Source organism: Megalobrama amblycephala, linkage group LG21 (genome assembly GCF_018812025.1).
Source record: "Megalobrama amblycephala isolate DHTTF-2021 linkage group LG21, ASM1881202v1, whole genome shotgun sequence".
Lineage (NCBI taxonomy): Eukaryota > Metazoa > Chordata > Actinopteri > Cypriniformes > Xenocyprididae > Megalobrama > Megalobrama amblycephala.
Genome location: NC_063064.1, coordinates 15,805,785 through 15,832,896, shown reverse-complemented (window position 1 = coordinate 15,832,896; position 27,112 = coordinate 15,805,785). Strand labels below are relative to the sequence as shown.

General features: G+C 36.8%; 1 protein-coding gene across 1 annotated transcript in view; it reads left to right on the top strand.

The window, feature by feature from the left end:
- Positions 1 to 4,545: 4,545 nt before the first annotated feature.
- Positions 4,546 to 27,112, top strand: part of mapkapk2a (MAPK activated protein kinase 2a) — a 42,121-nt gene continuing 19,554 nt past the window's right edge. Inside the window, exon 1 of the mRNA XM_048172452.1 lies at positions 4,546 to 5,222. Coding sequence (XP_048028409.1) covers positions 5,004 to 5,222 — 219 coding nt within the window. The 5' untranslated portion in view covers positions 4,546 to 5,003. The remainder of the gene's footprint in view (positions 5,223 to 27,112) is intronic.

The window sequence follows — 27,112 nt, the reverse complement described above, 5'->3', positions numbered from 1 at the left end:
GATGACTCTCCTCTGAACCTTCTTCCTTATCTCTTTCTCATTAATCATCTCTTATCTGGCCTTAGGCCATGACGAAATGACTGGTGAACATGAGTACGAGGCACTTCCCTTCTCAATAATGCTTTTATTCTGTTCCTTAAGAGTATGTGGCTTTCTGCAGAACAGGGGAAATTCCACACAGAATCATGTGACCAACCAGAATGGTACCCAGCAATTTTATGGGCAGGGAATGCTGTGTAGAAGTTCCTTATAAGTGTGTTTCCTCTGGTTATATATTGGTTTTTCAGTTCTTGATGCTTTTAATAGTATGCTTTTCGCCTCACTGTTATTAAATGCAACATAATAGAACTACATCTGCTTTTAATGGCTTACTTTGTCACGTAATAAATAAATATCCACTATGGTTCTGGATTTAAATACATTAAATTCTCTTGAAAAATGCATAAATAAAATGAATAAACCACAATGGCGATCTCCCCTCATGTACTTTCCGTGAGATGGTGCATCACCATAGAAACATTCCACTTTAGCAATGACTCTGTCACATGCAGACTGGAAAGTGACCAAGAAAGAGATCAAATGATACATCATGAACATTTAACATAGTCTTAATGTTTTTTTTTTTAAATCCATTTTATTGCTGGCTAGTGGTGTAAAGTTTTATGACAGTAGCATTTCTAACGTTCTTATGAGTCTACCTACTTAATATGTTTGGCCTTAATGTTAATATAGCACCGTCTCTTAAGCTACAGCACCTAAATTCCACAGTCTCTGGATAAATTGGAACATGTCGAGCTGACTTCTGGGCTGGCGGGAGGGGGAAGACATGCTAACTATACCTGGGCTCTGATTGGTGTATAGCTTGTGCAAGCATATGACATTTTCAATGCACAGGCAATTTCTTGTTTCCACGCACAAACAAAGCTAAAATGTCTGGGGTGAAAAACACAGTAACATGGCAGCTTTATCTGTGAGTGTCAGCCAGTCATATCGTGCTTAGCGCCATTAGCAGGAGGTGGATGACATATGGTAAACACAGGTTGAATTGGTTGGGTGCAGTGGGTTCACACACACATCTGTCCATGCAAACAAGCCAAGTCTGTTTTCAACAGACTACGTGTGAAATCAAATCCTTCTCTCAGTATAAAGTTCTCCACTGGGCTTGGTTGTTTTTAGCTTTTGGGATGCAAGCGCGACTGGAAGCAGGTTGCCGTAAATAGACTCCGTAAATGTGCCTTGGCTCGTATGATCTATGTAGACTGCAGAATTCCCTGCACATGTGAAAGGACCAGACATGAGAATACAAATCTGTTTTTATTTCTTTCATTTGTTAGTGGCATTGGATAAAAGCATTTGCCAAATCAATAAATATAATATAGATTGTAGGCAATCTTCTGTCGATTTTAAAAAGCTGTGAAATGGGAGTAATAGGCTTGACTGCAAGTAGAAATAAAATGTGGGCCTTTTGTGGATTTAGCTGTAGACACCAGTAAAATAAAATAAAATAAAATAAAATAAAATAAAATAAAATAAAATAAAATAAAATAAAATAAAATAAAATAAAATAAAATAAAATAAAATAAAATAAAATAAAATTAGTTTGGGGTTAGTTGCATTTAATTATGCACAATTTACTGTTATTACTACAGTAAACATGGAACATATGTAACAAGGTAAAATAAAAATGTGCCTCAACATTTGTCGTTTTCACAACTGACTAACTACCAATATAGAATATAATAAATAAACACTGTCTCTATCTGTTTCCATCCAACATTACCCCATATAAGGCCATGTATAAGTCAGAATAACGCTTTGATCAGACAGATTTTCTGTCTCTTTTCATTCTTTGAAAACTTCTAGTTATCTGCTTGGTGCCATGCTCTTTTAAGGTCACCACCTCTATCAGAAAAGGGAGCTGCAAGTGTAAAATATTGCTGACACACACTGATAATAGTCACAGGGCCCCTTCAAAGTGTTAAGGCGTGAGCACGTGAAAATGAGAGCTGTATGCTCAGTGAACCATGTGAAGTTTGATTAAATATTTGCCAAAATAACACCCACATCTCCACCCAAAAAAAGAAAGTGTGTTTTACAACATGCTTGCTTGCTAACCACCAAAGGTCGCTTATGTGGGTCATTTGTGTGTATATTTTAATAATCTTTTTATTGCAGTTTGACTTTTGATCATACTCAATAAGTGAGATAACAATTTATTCACGTCAACAACAGACACGTGACTTAAAATAACATTTAAAAAAAAAAAAAAACATGCCCCAAAAGCATTGTCATAAAAACAGAATGTTTGTAATAATTTACATGTCTGAGTTGTTTTGTTTGCTACAAAAGCACATAACACAAATACACAGCCAGAAATGACATAAGGAGGATTTCAGTCATTTCTCAATAATACCAGCTGACTATTAAAGCTGTTTGTTAATGATTCAGATCCTTTTGCAAAATACAATATATAAATCTGTTCTGTGGCTATTTCATAATACAAAAACAAGAATGTTGAAATAACTTCAAATCTGCTGTATTCAAAGGGTGAATTACTCTAAAGCGCCCTCTTGCGTTTTTTCTGATCATCTGGTTTACATATTTTCTAGGAAAAGTAATGGAAAGATTATTACATTTTATTAGATGTGTTCTACAAAAACATATTTTAAATTAATTATGTTAATTAATTTTTTTTTTAAATAAAAAGTGTAACTAACTTTTGCAGACTCCGCCCTCTTGCGGCTATACTTATTCACTCACCTTTCCTTTCATTTTTACACAACAGCGACACCTATTGGTATTTGGTAAAATTAAAAAATAAATAAATAAAAACCAACTCAAAAATACAACCTTACAAAGCCTACAAGTTGAGAAAATGACGACAGTTTGTTTATCCTGCTTGAATATGAAACCAGCCTAAGCTGCCTTGTTGGTCTTTGCTGGTTTAAATAGTCTCCAGCCTGCCAGGCCATACTCTTACTCTTCATCTGGTCAGCAAGCAGCTCTGCCAGCCTGGCCAGTTGAAATAAGTGCCCAAAACTCCTCTAAAACCTATGGTGAGCGAGAGGAACATGTTCGGGTCACATAGTTTTGTCATGGCTACAGCAAATTAACACGAGATTTCCCTGATAGCAGACGTACATCACTGAGACGTCAATGTCTACAATTCTGCTAGATGTGTTTTTTAGACAGTTTTCTCATCTGCAATATGTCTCTAAGATGTTTCCTGTCAATTAAGTAAACATTTAGAAAATGCTTTAAGATGTTTATGATTTAGAAAGCATGTTTAACAGCTTTTTCTAAAATGTTTGTCTGATGTCTGATTGTACACAACCGATGTTTTAAGTGCTGTTTAGCAGACATCTTAGAGACGTAGGCCTACCTGTGCCATCTGGTAACCAAACAGTTGTGGGGCACCATTGACTTCATAGTATGAAAAAAATACTACGGAAGTCAATGGGGCCCATCAACTGTTTGGTTACCCATTATTTTCAAAATATCTTTTTTTTTTTTTTTTATGTTCTGCAGAAGAAAGAAATTCATACAGGCTTGGAACAACAGACTTTCTTTTAAAACTCTGATTATTAAAAAAAGAAAGAAGGAATGTGCTTGCTTTCTTATAGGAGGAGGGGCTAACTAAGCATGTGCAATATAAATATCATCTCTGTAATGTTTGGAGGAATAAACCATGTTGCAACTGTCTCCACTCTCCCCTATAGGCCTAAACAAACATTTTTATCCAAACCACAGCCTTTCAAATCCATTCACTCATTGTGTCTTTTTTATTTAATATTTTTATATTAGGCTATTATTGTTATATAGGTCCCCATAGCCTATTAATTACTAGCTGAAATAAAATGAAATAAATAGCCTAATATGATAAATTCCCATAAAGTGAAATTCTTGTAAAAATTCCTGTAAATTTGCCTGCAGAAATAGAGTCATATAGAACCAAAGCTTTATTGGCATGACTGCCGGGCACAGTAAAACATAGACTAGGCTATATGATACTGTAAGTAGGCCTATAGATAACACAGAACGTTAATTAAAATAACTATACAAATATGAAACAAAAATAAGAGATCAGTGAATGGATTAAAAAGACTTTGGGAAGAGATTTTTTCTTTTTCTTTTTGTAGATTAAATATTCTTTTAACATATAGCCTATTAATAGGCCTTATAACAAAATTTTAATTTGTAAATAAAAACTGGCGCTCATTTATACTGGCATAGCCTAAGTCTACAGAAATACAATCATAAAATCAAAACTTTATTGAAAAGAAACAATCAGTGAATGTATTTAAAGGCTGTGTGATGGGATAGATAAAATGTTTTCTTGTAGGCCTATAACTTTTTTTCATCAGTGCAGGACAGAGCATATACTTGTAGTCAATAGTTTAATATTTAATATTCACAATTTCATATATATACATAATTTCATATTTAAAACATTTATTTTAATTGCAATTGCAATTTCAGTGAACATGCACTTTCAGTGAAGGTGGTGGCTCCTTTAAGAGCTCAGGCATTTCGAATTGACGAACATGACGTCAGAGCAGTAAGACGCTGGCTGGCCGAAAGTCGCGAAAGGCCAGTGCGCTTCTCGCAGAGTACTAGTGTTAGAGCGCATGTCATTCCCCACTTTTTAACTCAACATTTGTGTTTTTAATTCGCTCGGCGGCTCTTTCATATAGCCTGTGACATTTCGAAGCCGTTTAACCTTGAAGTGAGTTTATATAAGTCGCCTTTTAACTCTCTGAGCCCTGAATTGGTGGGTTGACCCTCGACATGGATATTAGCTAGCTTAGCTAACTAGTCACCAAGAAACCGAAATAACGGCGAGTCAGAGGCTTTGTGTCACAGTTTTATCGGTTTTAAACATAGTTTATGTTCCTGGAGTCGAGCTCTCTGAGGCAAATCTTCGCCTTGGGTGTTGCCGAAGAAGGACTGAAGTTCAGGAGAAGTAGCTAGTTGTTTAAGCAAAGGAAGAAAAGAGGTGGGAGATGTTGACTAACGCCAACAGTCCGCCGAAGTTTCCAAACCAGCAACAGCAGCAACAACAGAATCCAGCCCAATTCGTGTTGGGAAAAGCCTCACTTCAGATCAAGAAAAATGCCATAATCGATGACTACAAGGTCACTAGTCAAGTCCTGGGACTGGGCATCAATGGCAGGGTTCTGGAGATCTTTCAGAAGAGGAGTGGGGAAAAGTATGCTTTAAAGGTAAGATTGAGACTTTTATAAATCTGCTGTTCAATGTTTAAGACAAGGGTATGTTTTTTGTGGCTATGTTTAACAAGTAAAACACACCTCATCATTATTCTTTAGCTATTTAAACGACCAACTGTCCACTCTCTCATATTCATAAATCCTAAAATCAGTGTTTTATTCTTCATTTGAAGTGTTTGTCTTTGTGAGTTATGGTTGAGGGATTTAAAAGCAATCGAGTAAGCTTTCTACAGGTGTTCTTCCAGGGTACACAGTGATTTGGGAGTGAGTTAATCATTCATTTTAGGAGCACAATGGAAATTGAAAAGCCATCTGTTTCATTAAGAACCAGGTGGCAGGTTCCTGTTCCAGCTGGCTTTTGATATTAACGACGGTATTGGGCAGAATAGCTTGGAGGAGAGGGCAGAGAATGACACAATACGTTCCACCTTCATTAGGAGGAGTATTTACTTCATTTAGACTGACGCAAATCGTAGTTACGCAAAACAGGAAGGTGAATCTTGTTTTGGTCAGGTGATTGTGGAATAGGTGTGTCAGGTGTTTGGTTTTTTTTTTTGGGTGTGGTTTGTAGTGCTGGCCTGTATTTGGTTGACTCAGATTGAGTTATTTAGTCCCACATATTTTAAATAATCTCCTAGTAGTAACTACAACTCATCAGGTATCATTTAGTGTACATATCTTTTAGCACGTGGTTAAAATTGTTAAATCAGAGCCATAGACTTGGGGTAAATGCTCTGAAATATGGAGCAGTAGTTTTTTGGGCAATCAGACTCAAGGTCCTTTCCTGATCCTTTTACCCCCATTGCTGCTTTCTTTCGTTTTCTTCTATACTATCCTGTGAAATATAGGCAAACTTCCACAAATAAATACAATAAAAATAAATTAATTAATAAATCATTGTCAGGCTTTATTTTTATTTTTTTTATTTATTAAGGGTCAATATTTGCCCCCTGGAATTGATTTTCAGGGCTATATTTTACTTTTGTGTGTGCATTTTTTAAAAATAATTTTAAAACACACAGCCTGTTGTTTTATTAATGTCATACATTCTATAATTTCATTAACATAAATTGTTTTTGAACAGTTATGGCTGTTAATTATAAAATCAACATTAAATACAAAAGGTGTGGTAATACTATATCATAACACAAAAAGCATTCTGCCTTAATTTATGTCAGTCTCTAATTTTACAGCTCTATACTGTTATTACAGTAGTAATATATCTGACCCTTGATTTTTGCAGATTGCACTTTCAGGCTTCATTCTGCAGAAAAATAATGAATTAAAAACCCAGGGTAACTATGTGATGTATAATTAATTTCTGCCTTCTACAACCTCACATCGATAAAATATACTTGTATAAAATGATTTCCATAATCATAGTCTTACGTGAAGTCTTGTCAGTAGAACTGTGATGACCATCAAAGTGATTGTATTTTGTATTTACAAGTATTTTGACATAGGGCTTGCTTATGGCAAAAATCATAATCACGATTATTTTTGGTCTATATTGAATCACAAATATTTTATTTGATTATTGGTGGACGATATGATCAAAGTTTTATTTCACTATATTAGTCGTTGTAAATACTAATAGGTTAACTAATGTAAGATAATTACATAAGACAAGTTAACAGTCAGCAATACAATGAGAACAAAGAAACTAATAACAAACAAAATGGACAAATAAATACAACAGAAGAAAAATACAAATTAAACAGTGTTTTTCAGGAAGGCGTACTAACTGTGGTATTCAGATATGTAATGGCCTACAACAAAAAACTGAATAATCAAATGTAAAATAACACTACAGAGTCTTACTCTACATATTAAATATAGATTAATCCTTATTAAAGCTACTTAAGTTATTCAGTCAAGATCAGTGAGTGGTGTTTGATTATCATTAATGATGCGGCCCTCGACGGTGTCTAACCCGGCTTGGGGTATGATTTGAACAATAATAGAAAATAGGCCATAAATCGGAAAGGTTTTAAGTTTTATTTTGGGTTAGGGCTGGGCGATATATTGCATGCGATTGTCACGCGCATTTCATCAGTAAAGCCGGTTCCCGTATTACCGCGAAATCGCCATCACCTGCTTTCAAATGGTGTGCCATTTAATAGACAGAGCCGTAGTTCACTGACAAGCTACGCAATATCACGTTCATTATCGCAGATGAATCACCTTCGATAATGAACGCGATATTGCGTAGCTTGTCAGTGAACTACGGCTCTGTCTATTAAATGCCGCTCCATTTGAAAGCAGGTGATGGCGATTTAGCGGTAATCAGGGAACCGGCTTTACTGACAATGCACGTGACAATCGCATGCAATATATCGCCCAGCCCTATTTTGGCTGATCTCTATACCATACTTGCACACAAATTGCTTTGCAATCAGTCATTTCCCAAAATGGCATCTGTGTGAGTCAGACCATTCTGCTTTTGCTTTAAATCTTGAAAGCTAATTTTAAATACAAAAACAACTCATGCTACATGTGTGTAGCATCTTTGTTTGCGTCATGATTAAGGTGTAGTGCTTGCCTCTAATTTCAAATGGATATAGGTATTTTTGTTTAAGGCCAGTTTGTCTGTTATAGAGCAAATAAACAAAAATCAAATCGGCAACCAGTGTGGCAATAGGCCAATTTGCTTGTAAAAAATTTGAATCAGCCATGAAAAAAAATAATAATTACTGTAAAAAAAATAATAAAATAAAATAAAAGCAGTTTTCACAGATCAGTGTTTTTTTTTTTTTTTTTCGTTTTTTTTTTCTAGTTTTCTTGCCAATTAATTTGTATGGTTGTATGGGTATTATTTATGTAGGGTAATAAATGTCAACACTCTAAGGTAATTTGGCCTGCAAATGGTTACATTTTTTTCCCATCCGTGCACACCTAAAATGAGTTTGACAACCCTGCTATACCTACTGTTACACACGCATTTTCTTTTTTTAACTGTGTACTTCTATTTAAGACATAACCCACTGTGTTTTTACGTGAAAAAGGCATTTTGACATTTTTGTGTTTAGGCACACTTCTGAAGCCCATTTGCTTATCTGCATTCAGGCTCCGACTTGGAGCGTGCGCACAGAAAGCCTGTCCTGGGTAACGGTGTCTCTTTTGCAGTTTAATGCGCTTTTAATAACACTGTTTAACATCAAACACATCTCGCAGTTTAGCAACAGTAGACTGCATTATACAACACTCATTTATTTGGCTGATTTGGATATCAAGTTTGGGCTTTTAGAGAGGAACAAATGTGCTCCACTGTGAAGGAAAGGAAGGTGCTCTAGTCAGACTGCGGCAGTGGCACAATAATCGTTTTACCTTGATTATCTTGTTTTCTTAATCCATTGGAAGTCAAAATTGAAATCAAAAATCAATTACGATGATTCACACAGGCCTACTCAGACCCGTGAGTTTTTTAGTTAAAAGGCAGTCAACAAGACTTGGGGCAAGAATGTATGTCTCAAAGGTCAAAACAATCCACTTCTGTGGTTGTCCTCTTCCTACTCACTGTCTGCGCTGCTATAGCAGCAGAGTAGAAATGCGGAGGTGTTCATTCACATCTTGGTAACATTTGTTTGAGGTCTTTTTAGAGACATTGATTATTACAGTGAAATTGTAAGTTTTCTTGATGCCTCCCAAAGTGTTGCTGTGATCACAACCACAGAGAAAGATCCAGCATTTGCTTTTTGATTGAGCTTTGTGGGGTAGGGTGATGATTATCTGTTGAAGGAAAGCCCTGTTGATCTTCCTGGGCCACCGATGATGTCAGCACCCTGGCTGGCTTTCTCTCATCATGCTGGATGATCTCTGTACTCTCCGGTGACAGATCTGGCTCAGCCCCACATTCATCACCACACACGGCCTGACTATTTTTAGCTGCAAAAGACCATTGCATACTTGTGGGAGGCAGGAAAAGAGTTGGGGGACTGTGAAGCATGAGATAGATAATGACTGATGGCAGTTTGGAGAGTCCATTTTTGAGTTATAGGCACAGATATTCACCCATTGCTGTGATTTAGTGTTTGTGCGTCAGGGTGCCTTTGATCCATATGTTTGGGGAAAATTGAGTCATTGCTGACCTGTTAATTTTGTTAACGGCGGTGCATTTCCTTGTGTATATGTTGGTAAAATTGACCCAGTTTACCTGAAAATTAACTCATTTCCTGATCTTATATACCTAAAAGTTTAGGCTGATCCGCAGGTATCATCATTTAGAGTAATTTGATGCATGAGGAAGAAAAGAACGGTCTTGACTTCAAGCCAAGGAATAAGGACTCACGCCTTTTAGACTTCACTGACACTGATGTTTAATTCATCATGAATGTGCAGGTTTAAACTTGTGAAGTATCTTTAAAGTCTGCCATCGAAGCCAGCTGCAGTTCTGTTCTAAATGCACCATTCTATCAGACCATGGACATGCTTTTTTGGATTGATTTATGCTAAACCTATTCTATGTTTAACATTTTTCATGCAAGTAACAAAATATCCCTAATAAACTGGCTGACGTAGTTCCAAGATTTTTCAGAGAAAAACAGAAAAAATCACTTCCAATGTTTTTCTCAGAAAATGTTACTTTGATCCATGCATCAGGCATACACGCTTTGATATTTTGCTGATTAAGTTGAGGATTAAATGCCACATGGTGTCTAGGGGTGTAACGATACGCTCAGGTCACGATACGATACGTATCTCGATACGGAGTTCACGATACGATACTTCACGATTAACAAAATGAAACTGAAATTCAAACAAGATTTATTAAAAAAACTAATAATTAATTAACAACAAATAATTTTCCTTGTTGTACATACAAGATCACATTTCAATAAAATAAATAAATATAAAATTTTAATAAAAACCTTCTGTATTCAAATTAACAGTTGAATAGGGCTGTCTGTCACTGAAAAAAAAATGTTAAATTTAACATGAACTTAGAATTATGAATAGGGGCCGTTCACATATCGCGTCTAAAAGCGCGTGGAAGGCGCGGCTGCACCGCTCTCCTTCTTTCCAAAGCGCTTGCGCTCCTGTGGCGTCGGTCGTTGCTAGCAACCATAACTGAGCCCCAAGAGGATCAGGATGTTTCTGCAAAGGATAAATGATTTCTGCCCTTGCTTAGTTTTACTACGAGATATATTGTGGAGATAAGATATAAAAACACCATGACAGCTTATCAGCTGTTCGGCTGAGCTTTTGATGTTTTGTTACGGAAAGGCCATAGCTGATCGGTTGATTCTTGTCACACGACCTGCGGTGCGCTTGCGGCATTCTGAGAAGTTGGGAATTGCATGCGCGTCGCGACCGCGTTGATCCAATTATGAGCGCGCCTGCCGCGCAGCTACATTTGAAAATAATAACTGACTTGCACGCGGAAAAGACACAATATGTGAACGGGCCCACAGAACTTCTTAAAGCAAAGCATCGCAAGCGTCTTTTGCTTTTCTGTGAGCACAGCTGTTGCTGTGCACTGCGGTGAAAGAAAGCCACGACTTTTCTCACGCGACCATGCAAGAGACTGACATGAGAAACGTTTAAACCTTGCAAGATTCAATGTGTGCCCGAAACACTTACTGAACTAGAGAGCTGATTAAGACACACCATCTACGATAAATCGTTACACCCCTAATACTTATAGTAATTTAAAAATGTGGTAGCATTGGATCTGGACAGGAAGGATAACTCTGGGAGTTGGAAGGGGTGTGTCGCGATTCTGCCTTCTCACATCGCGATACAGGTTCGTGGACCTGCGTATCGCGATTTCGGTTTCATATCGCATATCGTTACAGCCCTAATGGTGTCTGTTCTTAGGTGCTTATTTGTGGCTTTTATTTTTCCTGTCTGTGGGATCAGTAACAGTCAGAGGTACATCTGAGTAACTCCCTCCTACTGTCTCACTTATGTCAGATTATGATGTCATATCACTGCCGAATGTCGATAGCTCAGATTCAGGAAGTACATTTTATTGATGTTTTGCTGCCTGTTTCAGTATTTGTAATGAAATTTATTATGAATTGCAGTTAGAAGTTATTTCAGGGATAGTATGCAATGCAATGTTTTTAAACACAGAATTGTTAGTAATATCAAATCAGCCTTTGGTTTAAGTGTGCAGTAGTTGTAAAGAACACCAAAACAATAAAGACAACAGGGGCAGTATACCCTGACTTAGATCCTAGCCGATTTGTTTTATTATTATAGTAAAGAAAAATGTCAAACATTTACATTTACTCAAAGTCCATCCTGTGTCAGCCTGATTTGGGATGTGTGCCTGATTTTGAAGGTTGGAATTCTGCATAGATGTTACACCTAGTCTGTAGAATAGATTACAACTTAGACAAAATGTTATATGGTAATCTCAAGTAAAAAATATATAGCATTTCATTAGGGCTGACACATAATAGTTGATTAAACATTAGTTGACGAGAAGACGCTTGGTCAACTACATTTTAATCAGTCTGTTAGTCACAGAAAAAGAAAAAAAAAAAACCCCAGGAATTTACAAAGTCACGCAGTGACAGATTGCTAACACGGCCAGTCTGTGCCATAATATGCTGGGCAGAAAATCCAAAATGTGGGAATATTTCGAGAGGGTTAAAATGACTGCAATAAGGTGACATACCACCTCAAACTTGACTTATATAAAATGTGTAGCCTAAAGTAAAGCCTAAAGTCGCTTCACATGGCTGCTCTCTCTAGTGTTAACTTAAATGTGCGCTAATATTAGGTGCGTGTCGTGTTCATGCAGAGTGTGGAAGCAAAATTAGTACTGCGCTTACTGCTTGACACGTTTAACTTAAAGGGTTAGTTCACCCAAAAATAAAAATTCTGTCATTTATTACTTGGCCTCATGCCGTTCCACACCTGTAAGACCTATGTTAATCTTCGGAACACAAATTAAGATATTTTGGTTGAAATCCGATGGCTCCCGTGTGGCCTGCATAGGGAGCAATGACATTTCCTCTCTCAAGATCCATAAAGGTACTAAAAACACATCTAAATCAGTTCATGTGAATACAGTGGTTCAATATTAATATTATAAAGCGACGAGAATATTTTTGGTGCAACTTATTTAGTAATGGCCGATTTCAAAACACTGCTTCAGGAAGCTTCGGAGCATAATGAATCAGCATATCGAATCATGATTCGGACCGCGTGTCAAACTGCCGAACTGCTGAAATCACGTGACTTTGGTGCTCCGAACCACTGATTCGACACACTGATTCATTGTGCTCCGAAGCTTCCTGAAGCAGTGTTTTGAAATCGGCCATCACTATATAAGTCGTTATTTTGTTTTTTTGGCGCACCAAAAATATTCTTGTCACTTTATAATATTAATATTGAACCACTGTACTCACATGAACCGATTTAAATATGTTTTTAGTACCTTTATGGATCTTGAGAGAGGAAATGTCATTGCTCCCTATGCAGGCCTCACAGAGCCAAATTGGATTTCAACTAAAAATATCTTAATTTGTGTTCCGAAGATTAACGAAGGTCTTACGGGTGTGGATCGGCATGAGGGTTGAGTAATAAATGACAGAATTTTAATTTTTGGGTGAACTAACCCTTTAACTTCCATGTCCATGCTGGTCTCATGATTCAATTCGATTTATGATTATCATGTCCTCAATTCCATTTGATTTCATGATGCATCACTATGCATTGCATCCTCAATTTTCAGTATTACTGTACAGGGCTACATTTTCGTCAATGAATACAAGCAGTGAGATATATGAACTCCATTTTTATTTTATCTGCTCCAAGAAAGTTTACTTCTTGATTGTAGCAAACATCAAACAAATCTTAAGTCTGAACACAGCATATGACAGGAGCATCTAGAACTAATGAACACTAGAAAATACTAAAAGCACATGAAACTGTCAAGTAGTGTACTTGAGTAACAATAACGCTCACACGCTCATTCGCACGCACACACTCACTCGCTCTCACACACACACACTCTCACATGCTATAATCGATTATGGTCTATTACTGCATCAGAATCGTCCACGTCCGCATTGCGATGCATCGTAGAAACGATTAATTTCAACACCCCTAACTGTGTGTGGAAAAAAATTTAAAGTTTACAGAGTTTCAGTGACGGTACTACATGTGTGGAATATTTGTGGGTCCTGATGCCAAAATACATGATTTTACCAGTAAAAAGGGGCCTACATTATTTTAAATATAGTCAGTGACAGAGTGCAAGCATATGTGTCTAACATAATTCTGTATATTCAGCTTCAGAATCATGAATATTTCTATTCCGGTGTCACCATTGCCCTTTGCATTGAGGATGAGGACCATATCCAAGCCTATTTAAGTCCACCCCAGAATACCAAATTTAGCATTTTAATCAACAGTAGGCCTACACTTTTGTTAACTTATTACCATAGTTCTTTAATTAAAAAAAAAAAAAAAATCTTTATTTTGTTCAGTATTGTGATACACTCATGTCACTATATGATACTATCGTTAAAACACTAGTCTTTAATAATATTTGAACTTTTTGCTGATCTGAAAAATGATCCGATCCGTGACTCAAAAAAAGTAACATGATCCGAAATGTGAGTTTTGTGATCCTTTGCCCCACTAATAATTGTCCTTATTTTGTAGTTTTTCACTTTGCTGCTATAGGCTACTTTTTATTTATTAATTTGTATATAATGTATATATATTTTGTTTGTGTTCGGATCCTCCTGAGTTTTCATTCAATGTTCATTCTCATATACTTGTTCATTGGCCTGACTTATATTTGCACTGATATTTCTCTTTTAAGCGTTTCAGTTTGCTGTAGCCTTTAGTTATTTATTCCTTTGTTTTATATAATTTATATATATATATGTCCTACATTTAAAAAATAGTTTACTTTTTTTAAAAGATATGGCGGTTACTTATATCATATGTTATTTATTTTGATCTCGAAATAAATTTTGATATAAGAAAAGTTGGTGCAATGTTTGCAGGTGTCGCTGCAGCATTTGTATGCACTGGGGGTGCTTAGAAGCTGTTCACATGTCGTGTCTAAAAATGCATGGAAAACGCTTTCTCCTTTATGGTCTCCATGACGATGAGGAAGGTTCAGCATATGATAAATTAATTTCCAGCACCGAAAATCTCTTGAAGTAGCTCTGTTACTAGATTTATTTTTGGAGAAGAGAAAAAAATTTTGTTTCGGTGCTCCTACATTGGCTGAGCTTTCAGTATTGTCATGGAAAGGGTGTAGCTGATTGGTTGGTTCTTGTCACATGACCTGCGGTGTGCTTGCGGAATTTATATTTTTCATCAATTGAGCGTAGACATGGCTAGACAAAATGAGCGTGTTACAATGCTTGAGCAGCGGCCACAACATTGATCTCTATTGTATACGTTCTTGGCGCATGTCTACATTTAAAATGACAAACTTGAGCGCGCAAAAGACGCGACGTGTAAACACCCCCTTAGTATTTGTCTCCCGACTAATCAATGACTTAAATGAATGACTAACAGTCGACTAGGAAAATCTTTAGTCGGGTACGGCAGACCTACATTTCATATGACAGCCTGTTTCCAACTTCCTACTGTTCTAATGTTATGATTCAAGTTTATTTATAGCATGGTCTTGTGTTAAGGCCATTTATGTGTTTATCCTTGCTTGGTTCTATCTTTTGTCTAAGCAATGCTCCCCTGAGCAATATGACAAAGTCTTCTCTGTTTGCATCAACAGGCCCTGAATCTTACTTCTAAAATTGAAAAAGAAGGGTTAATGAAAAAGCAATAGTTGAAAAAAAATTCTAGTGACCTTAAAGTTATCATATCTTGCAATTATGTAACAATGATGTTTGAATTTGTACTTCCAGTTTTATCATTTCCCACAGTCTCAGTATTAAAGTGTAGAACATTCAGTGGTTTACAATTCATTCCATCTAGCTTCTCACTTGTTTTTTGTACTATAACCACAGTCAGGTCAGATTTAGGCTAATGGAGTCTGCTTTAACTTGCACTTCAACAATATGTCACCAAAGGGAATGTAAATGTTAAGAGACATGTTAGGTTGTCTACACAAGCTGTTCAAATCACTTGGGAATGATCAGAAAAACATGGCTAAATTTGATTCTTAAACCGATTACTCAATCCATGTCAGAAAGGAATTGACAGTTTTCTGGAAAACAAAACTTGTGAAGCATGGCCTTTAGCATGGCCTTTAAGAGTGTCCTTTACAACCTCTTAAACAAGGAAGTCATGTGATTCACCCTCATTGAAGGCTGTCTGAAATTGGTTCCCCTTATACGATCTATTAACTGCATGTATTGGATTGACATTCATCTTTAAACAGAAAACAACTGTCCATTATTGTATATTATAATTGAGTCCTTTGAGTGCTGAGGAGCTATTAGTAAAAGATAAATTTTTTTCCAGCTCCTCTGTTTACCCCTGTGTGTGCCAGTAAAGAGCTTTCTGCTCATTCATGATTTGTGGTTATAAATTGGCGGTCTATCTGGAAGGAAGATGAAGGAAGCATGCTTGTGTTGCTTATAATGGTAACGCTTTACAATAAGTTTCATTAGTTAAACATTAGTTAATGTATTAACTAACATGATCTAACCATGAGCAATACATTTGTTAATGTATTTACTAATCTTCGTTAACATTAGTTAATGAAAATACAGTTGTTCATAGTTTGTTTGTGCTGGTTCACAGTGCATTAAAGGTGCCCTAGAACTTTTTTTTAAAAGATGTAATATAAGTCTAAGGTGTCCCCTGAATGTGTCTGTGAAGTTTCAACTCAAAATACCCCATAGATTTTTTTTTAATTAATTTTTTTAACTGCCTATTTTGGGGCATAATTAGAAATGAGCCGATTCAGGATGTGTGGCCCTTTAATTCTCGTGCTCCACGCCCCAAGAGCTCGCGCTTGCCTTAAACAACATAAAAAAAGTTCAAACAGCTAATATAACCCTCAAAATGGATCTTTACAAAGTGTTCGTCATGCAGCATGTCTAATCGCGTAAGTGCAGTGTTTATTTTGATGTTTACATTGATTCTGAATGAGTTTGAGGCTATGCTCCGTGGCTAACGGCTAATGCTACACTGTTGGAGAGATTTATAAAGAATGAAGTTGTGTTTATGCATTATACAGACTGCAAGTCTTTAAAAATGAATATAGCGAAGGCTCTTGTCTCCGTGAATACAGTAAGAAACGATGGTAACTTTAACCACATTTAACAGTACATTAGCAACATGCTAACAAAACATTTAGAAAGACAATTTACAAATATCACTAAAAATATCATGTAGGGCTGGGCGATATATCACATGCGATTCTCACGCGCATTTCGTCAGTAAAGCCGGTTCCCTGATTACCTCTAAATCGCCATCACCTGCTTTAAAATGGAGCGCCTTTTAATAGACAAAGCCGTAGTTCACTGATAAGCCACGCAAAATCGGGTTCATTATCGAAGTCGATTCATCTTCGATACTGAACGCGATTTTGCGTGGCTTCTCCGTGAACTACGGCTTTGTCTATTAAAAGGCGCTCCATTTGAAAGCAGGTGATGGCGATTTAGCGGTAATCAGGGAACCGGCTTTACTGACGAAATGCGCGTGAGAATCGCATGCGATATATCGCCCAGCCCTAATATCATGTTATCATGAATCATGTCAGTTATTATTGCTCCATCTGCCATTTTTTGCTATTGTCCTTGCTTGCTTACCTAGTCTGTTGATTCAGCTCTGCACATCCAGACGTTAATACTGGCTGCCCTTGTCTAATGGCTTGATCATGGGCTGGCATATGCAAATATTGGGGGCGTACACCCCGACTGTTACGTAACAGTCGGTGTTATGTTGAGATTCGCCTGTTCTTCGGAGGTCTTTTAAACAAATGAGATTTACATAAGAAGGAGGAAACAATGGAGTTTGAGATTCACTGTATGTCATTTCCATGTACTGAACTCTTGTTATTTAACTATGCCGAGGTAAATTCAATTTTTGAATCTAGGGCACCTTTAACTAATGTTAACAAGATTTTAATAATGTATTAGTAAATGTTGAAATTAACATTAACCAAAGATTAATAAATGCTGTATAAGTGCAGTTCATTATTAGTCAATGTTAACTAATGTAGTTTAACTAATGTTAACTAATGAACCTTATTGTAAAGAGTTACCCTTATAATACACAAAATGTGTGAGCTATCAGACTGAGTATGTACTTCAAGGTGCAACTCTGATTGATAATGGGTGACTAGGTTTTTTAGCAGATCTCAGCTAATAATCCAAGGGATGGTTTATCCAGTTGGTGAAGTTTGTGTACGTGGACTGAAGTAGAAGCAAAAAGCATTTGGTCAGAATCTAGTATTGTAGTTTTGTATCCTAATGTACAGGTTTTGTAAATCACTGAAATAGACTTTTCTTCATAGTTGTATTTGTCCATTTTATCTAAATTTGTGCAGCACTAAAGCATGTTACAACAGTTAAGTTGTTAATCAAAAATATTCATCGCAATTAATCAATTTCCTGATCATGATGACAGTCCTAATTTTTGTATCTTTATTATTTGAGAAGCAATATGAAATGTTAATCATACCTCAGCTATTCTGGACATGTTAAAGTCCATGTAAAGGCAATTCAGAGATTTGTTTCTAATCACATTATAAATGTTAGAAATGTATTGTTGGAAACACATTACAAAGACTGTGAACTATGTAGTACTGAACTGTGGAGTTAGACTGTTAAACAGTTTTTCACCATTTTTGTGTTCAGGATTTTTTGGGTGGGTGACGCACTGGAACCACTGAGCATGAACCCTCCACACTATAATAACTAGAGCACATTAGCATCAGTGGTTTGCTTGCTCAATCGTGGGTTACTGTCTTTACCGTTACTACAGCCTACCTTGCTAGCTAGCTATGCCTTCGTCACGCAAATGCATATCACATGGTTGCAGTAATTTACAAAAAAGCTCGGTCTCCTTATTAAAAACTATGATATCAGAAAGAGGTTGATTTAATTTTTTGAAGAGCCATCTTGATGGAGAGCTGAGGATCACCACAAACACTGATATTCACTAATAATCTGCTGTTACTGGTGAATAGGGCTGAACCGACAATCTTCCATCCTGGCCTTCATCCTCCTGTCCCACCGACACCTAGTGCCATTTACTTGTCTTTTTTTTTTTATCATTCAAATTTGGCTGGGTGGTTAATAACACGTCTTTTCTGTGGTGTGACAAACTCAGAACTAGATTTGTCAAAAGTTCCGACCGCAATACCAAGTCGGTACTGAAATTAAAAAAATGTGACACTTTGAGCGCTGTTGAGAGGATTTGTAAACACCTCTGTTTGGCCTTTGTGTTCATGCATTCATCAGATATGTCTGTGATCGGCTGCAATAATTAACGGATGGAAGCTTTTGAAAGCACACGGATGTGTTTGAATTTAAAAGTGGGAGCGTTTGAATGCAGGTGTCTATCAGCGGACCGGTCCACTGACAGATGCCTGCTTTTAAGTGTATATGTAAGTAAGATATGATATGCAAGATATGATATAAGCTCTCGGTGAAGAGTGTCATTGATGTCTATTTACATGTTTTTGAAGCGTTGATCATTGTAGCCAATCACAGACATAATTGGCAATCAGATGGGTTTACGAATCCGCTCAACAGCGCTCAAAGTGTCACATTTTTTAAATTTCAGTACCAATTTGGTATCTCGGCCGGTACTTTTGACACACTACTCAGAACACATTTAATATTGCTTTACACAGACTTTAAAAAAAGGCATGTCACATCAGTCTGCCCAGGCACAGTGTTCACATCTGTTTTGGGGCTTTGGTGAGGGTTGCTATGGCGTTCTTTAGCTTAAAGCAGGTTGTGGAAGAGACACCTGGTATTTTTGCATTTGGTCTCTATGTATGAAAGTGGTTGTGGCTGACGTGTTACATGAAAAAAGGAAACATGTCTTAGTGCTGATCCTGCTGGCAAATGGCTGTACTTCCTCTCTGTCTCTATAAAACTGTGACTGTTAGAGGTAATTTTTTTCTAATAGTAAACCAACCCTAGAACCACACCTGTGGGTAAACTGGCAAATAGCTTAAATTTTAAATGTAGTGACTAATTTAAAATTTGTATTGCATATACAGTATTTGGGTGGATCCGTTTTTTTTTTTTTTTTTTTTTTTTTTCTCCCCGTATTGCTGATGGATGTGTAAAATGCTACGATTATGTAATAATTTTAAGTTGGAACATGACATGAATTAGAAACCGTTATAGTATGACCAAATGTCACGACTGTGGTCATGTTTTAACATTTTGACCTTGTTTTGTGGTAAGGGAAACTGTTACTTACCTCCATGTATGCTACTTCTTTTTCTTCCATATTATAGTCATCCTGATTTAAAAGTGACATTTTGTGTTTTTTAGGTTTTCTATTTAGATCAGAAAGATCTCACCTCTCCACCCACAAGATCTCACATGCCCCACAGACACCGGACCAGATTGATTACTTAATAGCGGTCTATTTTTATTTTAGTATTTTAGTAAAATGGAGGGTTTTTACTCTGGGAGCCTTGAACCCAGCCTAATGAATATGAAATCAGCTTATTAAACTTAGGAGCAATCCCCTGTGTGGCTTTCCCTCCATTTCCATGGAAGTTAATTGACCACATCCACTAAGAAGTTTCCCATATCTCAAGCAGTGAGACAGGTGGAAAACCCCTAAGGGAAAACAGATGACTTGGCCAAACAGAGAGTCATGACTGCTGAAAGGATCATTATCATTAGCATTAGCTTAGTGATGGTGATCTACACCGAAATGTCATCTGATAACAGGGAAATTACATTAGTTGAGTGTCAGATTTGATGGCAGTTTTTCAGATTGCATTTATGAGAAGTGGGAATCAAATGGGTCAGTGTAGTGATCTATAATGTCTCAACACAACTGCACAGTCAACTGGAGGAAGTGGGGGCAGGATGTTTGGCGGACTTGTAGAAGTGAAACTACTAACCGCCGTATGCATTTTTTTACATGTAAGGACACCTGGTGGAGGAATTTTGTAGTGTAGATTGACATTTCGAAGCAACATTTGTCTACCTTTTTGTGCAAATTATGCCTAAATTATGAAATTGCTCCCTGTTCCGTTCATAGCTCACTATTTAGGATATGAACCATTTCATGCTGTAAAACTTAAAGTTGGCATGATTTTTAATTTTTTTTTAAATGCAACATGCATTGATCTTGTTGTGTCTTATTGTAATGTTTTTAATTCAACCAAAAGGTCAGTGTGTGATGTTTAAGTTCTCTGTTGGTCAAACTTCTAAGGGTCAGAGAAACTTCTTCTCACGTGCTTTTGTTTCCACTCTCCAGTGTTTGTATGCGTGTAATGGAAGTCAAGGGAGTGCTCTAGTGTGACTTTGTGATAATGTACAACTTTTAGATGGCTTATTAAGGAGTGGCGTTGTTGGTTCATTCGTCTGATTTTAATATTCCCTAATTACTATTTTTGTTGTATTTAAATGTAATCTAAAGGCTAGCTATGTTTACGTGCACCCAAATAATCTGTTTGTAATTGGATCACGGTGGCTTTCTCCGGTTCTGAATGTGGTGTCTAGGCCCTATGCATTAGTGGTTCAACGGATCACAAAACTCACGGATCGGATAATTTTTCAGATCAGCATGAAAAAAAAAAATTGGGGGGTTGGGGATAACTTTATTACTTAGCCCACTTTAACTAATCTGATACCACAGCAGAAACTAGTAGCCTAACTAATACATTAATAATGGCAAGTGAACAGACTGTAAAAAGAACAAATACTGTACATCAATAACAAGCAGAGATAAATACAACAAAGTTACAAATAAAGTATTAATTTTCGTTTACAGAAATGTAATAATTAAATTTAAAATGACACTGTTCACTGGATAAATTTAATATAGATTAATCTTTGTTAAAGCTATGTTTGGTTGTTTAATTTACATGACGGACAACGGCAGGTATTTATCGGTTGCTGTCACTTTAAGAGTAAGACCCCATGTACGCACACATCCGATAGATACACATCCGAATTCTGACCTCGTTCACTTAAGACATAACCGAATGTGTTTAGGAGAATACTTGCTGAGAGGGGTATTTTGACTGACATAATGCGTGCATGTGTCCATCCAAGTGCATTGAGGACGCGAAAGAGAAATCAATTTGGAGTTCGCAAGCTATCTGAAACGCACCTCTCTCTGTGTGTGCGTGAGCCTTGTATGCATGTGCGTCTGTGCACACCGATAACAGTGTGGCGTGTGATACCAAATTAAATCCTCTTTTGCCTCTTCTAGCACTGGAATGGTTTTATGTTAGGGGTGTGACGAGATCTCATGTCACTGTCAATACCCCGCATTTGAAAGCGGCTCCCTGATGCATGCAAATATCTTCCAATATGAAAGCTATCTTAGGCTGGGCTGTGTAGTTGTAAGCATCTCTCAGCTCTGTATCATGCTTAAAGAAAAATTTGGTCTCTATTTGCACTTTGAATATTGAGAGAGTACTTTGATTATGTTTGCTCTTAATAAGAAAACTGTTATTTATTTTTATGGTAACACTAAAATGAATCCTTTACAATAAGGATTCATTAGTTAAAGTTAGTTAACTTTACATGAACTAAGGAAGAACAATACTTCTACACCATTTTAGTTAAAGGTGCCCTAGATTCCGAAAAAAAAAAAAAAACATTTGCATATGCCAGCCCATGTTCAAAGCATTACACAAGGGCAGGCAGTATTAACGTCTGGATCTGTGCACAGCTGAATCATCAGACTAGGTAAGCAAGCAAGAACAACAGTGAAAAATGGCAGATGGAGCAATAATAACTGACATGATCCATGATATCATGATATTTTTAGTGGTGTTTGTAAATTGTCTTTCTAAATGTTTCGTTAGCATGTTGCTAATGTACTGTTAAATGTGGTTACCATCGTTTCTTACTGTATTCACGGAGACGAGACTGTTGTTATTTTCATTTTTTAAACACTTACAGTCTGTATGATTCATAAACACAACTTCATTCTTTATAAATCTCTCCAACAGTGTGTAATGTTAGCTTTAGCCACAGAGCACTATCAAACTCATTCAGAATCAAATGTAAACATCCAAATAAATACCATACTTACGCGATTAGACATGCTGCATGACGAACACTTTGTAAAGATCCATTTTGAGGGTTATATTAGCTGTGTGAACTTTTTTTTTTTATGTTGTTTAAGGCAAGCGCGAGCTCTTGGGGCGTGGAGCACGATAATTAAAGGGGCAGCACACCCTGAATCGGCGCATTTATAATGATGCCTCAAAATAGGCAGTTAAAAAAACTTAATAAAAAAAAAAAAAAAACAATGGGGTATTTTGAGCTGAAACTTCACAGATACATTCAGGGGACACCTTAGACTTATATTACATCTTTTAAAAACATGTTCTTCTGCACCTTTAATGTTAATTTCAACATTTACTAATACATTGTTAAAATCAAAAGTTGTATTTGTTAACATTACTTAATGCACTTTCATGATTAACAACAAACCAACTGAAATCAAACATTAACAAAGATTAATAAATACTGTAGCAAAGATATTGCTCATTTTTGATGTTGGTTAATACATTAATGTTAAAAAATGAATTTTACCATTTTTATTTATACTGTTTTTATTTCTATGGTCAAATTTGTGGAAAAGAGTTCAGTTAGGAGGTCAAAAGTTGTAGAAGCTTATAAATCATATGCAGTAAGGTCTGAAGAGATATGAAATCATACAGGAGAGAAGCCAGTTTGTGGCAAAACGTTTTACAGTGCTTGAATATTGTTGTCTTTTTGTTGTCTTGATAATTCATACTCAAAGTAGAACTGAAATGACATTAATTACAAGATGAGTAGTTAAAACATTTCAAATACACCTGCAGATTATTTTTCTAATCATGTATTTCATCTTTGAGGATTTCTTAAAAATGGCATGTAAAAATCTTGTCTCGTTCTCGTGAACTCAATCTCGTGTCTCGTCTCGTCTCGTGAGCTACCTGTCTCGTCACACCCCTATTTTATATCTATTTAATGTGTAAACTAGCAAGACAAAACATGTGCAAATGATAACCTTTCACTCTATTGTGGTTAAACTTGAAATTGATCCGCGAATCACATGCGTGCCGAACCATGGAGCTTGGTCCGTACGGATCACGGATTAACAACGATCCGTTTAACCACTACTATGCATTAGGGCTGTGTATTGGTAAGGGATTCACATTACGATGCATATCACGATACATGGGTCACGATACGATATATGACACGAACACTGCCTCGACTGCACAAAACTCTTCCACAACGAGAGAAAGCGGCAGTCACGTGGTGATTCCACTTGCCACATCCCGTGTAAAACTGCCTTTAGACAAGTTGCCTTTCCTCCTAACTTGCGCGTGACAGTAGGCTCTGCTATTAACAAAAACCCTAAAACATGATTAAAAAAAAAATTATCGATACTAGAGACTGGAATATCGATACACTATCATGAATACTTACTATCGCGATAGTTAGCTGTATCGATATTTCTGCACAACCCTACTATGCATGTGCTAAAATTTTGTTTGTAATACATATGAGAATCGGATAGCATATTTATGGTTCATGTAAAAAAGAAAAAAAGAAACATTGATAAAATGAAATTGGAGTGATCCAATTAGTGAATGTTAAATACTGAATGAAAATGTTTGCTTTTATTTTACCCCAGTTTTGGTTATTACAGCTGTATAAAGTTGATTCTGGACTTTACAGGCACCAGAAGAGCATGTGTTGTGTATGCGTTCTTATTAACAAATAAAGTAATTGGCCTGCATATAATGACTTTTAGTTCAATCTGGCCCAGTGGTCAATTTAAAAAAAAAAAAAAGTAAAAGTTTGGCACACCTTTATTTTTTTAGGGAATTAGTGCATTTTGACAATCTTGTGAATAAATAATTTCAGATACAGTTCTTTTCTAACAAGTTAATTTATTATCCATTGCCTGTGGTGACCATAAGTGCTGTTGTGGGTTATCAGATGACATGTTGCTTTGGCAGCAAGGGAGTGAACTCTAGACACTCCCTTCACAGGAAGTCAAGGAAGGTGTAACACATTAGAGAGCTGCAGTGACAGTAAATGTTACAAGCAGTAGCTGGCATGTTCTGGAATGGAATGAGAATGAATCTATGATAACAGGAAATCAGTTCTGAACAAATAAGAGGATGTAATTTATGATGTCTTTGTTATTATATGTCATAGACAAAGCTCCTTTTGAGTTAAGTCAGAGGGGTCGCTGGCAGATGTCTTTAATCAGATCAAGACACTTTGACACAAACATGTTTACTGACATGTGGATGGCCAGTCATCACAGTGAGCAATAGTCTGTCATCACACACACATGCACACGCACATTCCCCAAACTCATCCTCAGGGACAAAGGGCATTTAATACTAAAGTAAGATAGTAAGTAGCTTACGGGCTGTTGTCTCCTCAGTTCCTAAACAGAAGCAGGTGGAAGATGCTGGCCCTCCACATCTAGCCCTCCCTTTCCAACCTCTAGAAACCCCTCACCCCTCTCTTTTGTGTGCTTGTGGAGGGGATCTTTTGTACTGGGCCTCAGGAAGGTGAATGGGCCACATCTGCTATGCTCCCACTGAGCGGGTGAAGGAAAAACACTGATAACAGATGGACATGATTTTCCTGCATATGTACTGGTACTAAAGATAGTGGAACTTTGATGGTGGCTTAGTTGTTTGATAGTATAGTTAAAGTACAAACACTATTTTGATTTTTCTAGGCTATCTCAGCATTTTAGCTAATTTTTAAATTAACTTGTTTCTTTTATAGTGTATATAGTATACATACTTAACAGTACACAGACGTGAATGCTTGACCAGCGTATTGAAACAGAATGTTACTACTTTTTGATATGCGAACCAGAACAATAGCTTTGCTTTATTGTAATGTTATGTTACTGCACTGATAACAAACTTATTACTCAAGGGGCCGATATGACTAGTCTACTTTTCTTTTTTTTTCTTTTTTTATAAAGAAGTCTGTTTCAGAGATAAAATTTGATGTTTATTATGAATTTTGATGTGCTAAATTCAAATATGAATATTTCATGTCTGTATATTGTGTAGTTAGTACCGGTCGCCTGTCCTGTTTATGTAACACTTTTTAAAAAATCAGATCAGCAAAAGGGTTACAAAAAATCAAATTTATTAAAAGGCGAAAAAAACGTATGTACATAGTTTAGTCCTGTTCATTATCTACTCTGCACTTCTTGTATTCATTAAATGGAACATCTCTTGTCACTGTCCAGCAATTGTCTGCAAGCATTGATGGGCTCCATATGAAGTTATCTGGACTGTTCATACAAGTATGAGACATCTCTGCTCACTTTGGCTAAACAGAAATGTGTCCCTTTGCAAAATCAAACACTGACAAATAAGAGCATGACACTGTATGACAGGGGTGCAAAACACAGTTCCTGCAGAGTGTAGCTTCAACCCTTATTAAACGCATCTAATCCAGCTCATCAAGTCCTTCAGGCTTATTTGAAAACTACAGGTATGTGTGTTGGAGCAGGGTTGGAACTAAACTCTGGAGGACTGTGGAGCTCCAGGAAGTGAGTTTTGCACCCTTGCCGTATGATGTATGATATCATGTATGATGCATTACCAGCTTCAGATTGCATCATTCATTGTTTTGCCTTTAAAGCAAGTACTGTCCAAACCCAGTCATAGATTTATTCATAGATCCAGCATTTATTATCGTCGACCATTCCCAAGCAAGGGTCGTATTCTAATCTAATAGCATATCTTGAAAACTATAGCCAATCAACAATTTTAAACACAATTTTTGGTGACCCAGAATTAGTAAAGCTTGACTACATTTATTCAGAAGCACTTTGGCTGTAGACCAGGGTATTTGGTGCAATGTTTAGAATGCAACACTTGTGCCGTGTTATATCCATGTTTTGTCATTTGCTCGCCCTCATGTTCTTTCAAACCTGTATGAATTTTTCTTCTGCAGAACACAAAAGGAGTGACATGAGGGTGAGTAAATGATGACAGAATTCTCATTTTTGAGTCAGTCTATGTTGACATGCACTTTAAAAGTTTGATTTCATTTGGTATAAAGCAGTGGTTCTCAGCCAGGGGCTGGGGTCTCAACAAACTTCCAAGGGGTCTCAAGATGAGTTAAAGGGATAGTTCACCCAAAAAATGAAAATTTGATGTTTATTTGCTTACCTCCAGCGCATTCAAGATGTAGGTGACTTTGTTTCTTCAGTAGAACACAAATGATGATTTTTAACTGCAACAGTTGCCGTCTGTCAGTCAAATAATGGGAGTGAATGGGAACTCTATCAATAAGAGTCGAAAAAACTTGCATAGACAAATCCAAATTAAACTCTGCGGCTCGTGACGACACATTGATGTCCTAAGACACACGTATTTATCTCATTTTTTACCTCTAATACACCACTTTGTCCAACTGCGTTCAGCATTCGCTTAGTGAGGGCTGATCGTGCTCTGACAATGGCAGTGATGTCTCACGCGTATACTTCAATGAGTGCCAGACATTACTTCCGTTGTCAGAGCACGATCAGACCTCACTAACCGAGTGCTGAACGCAGTTGGACATAGTGGTGTATTAGAGGTAAAAAAATGATATAAATACTGTTCGGTTTCTCGCACAAACCGATCGTTTCATGTCTTAGGACATCAATGTGTCGTCACGAGCCGCAGGGTATAATTTGGATTTGTCTATGCAAGTTTTTTCGACTCTTATTGATAGAGTTCCCATTCACTCCCATTATTTGACAGACAGCAACGGTTGGAGTTAAAAATCATCATTTGTGTTCTACTG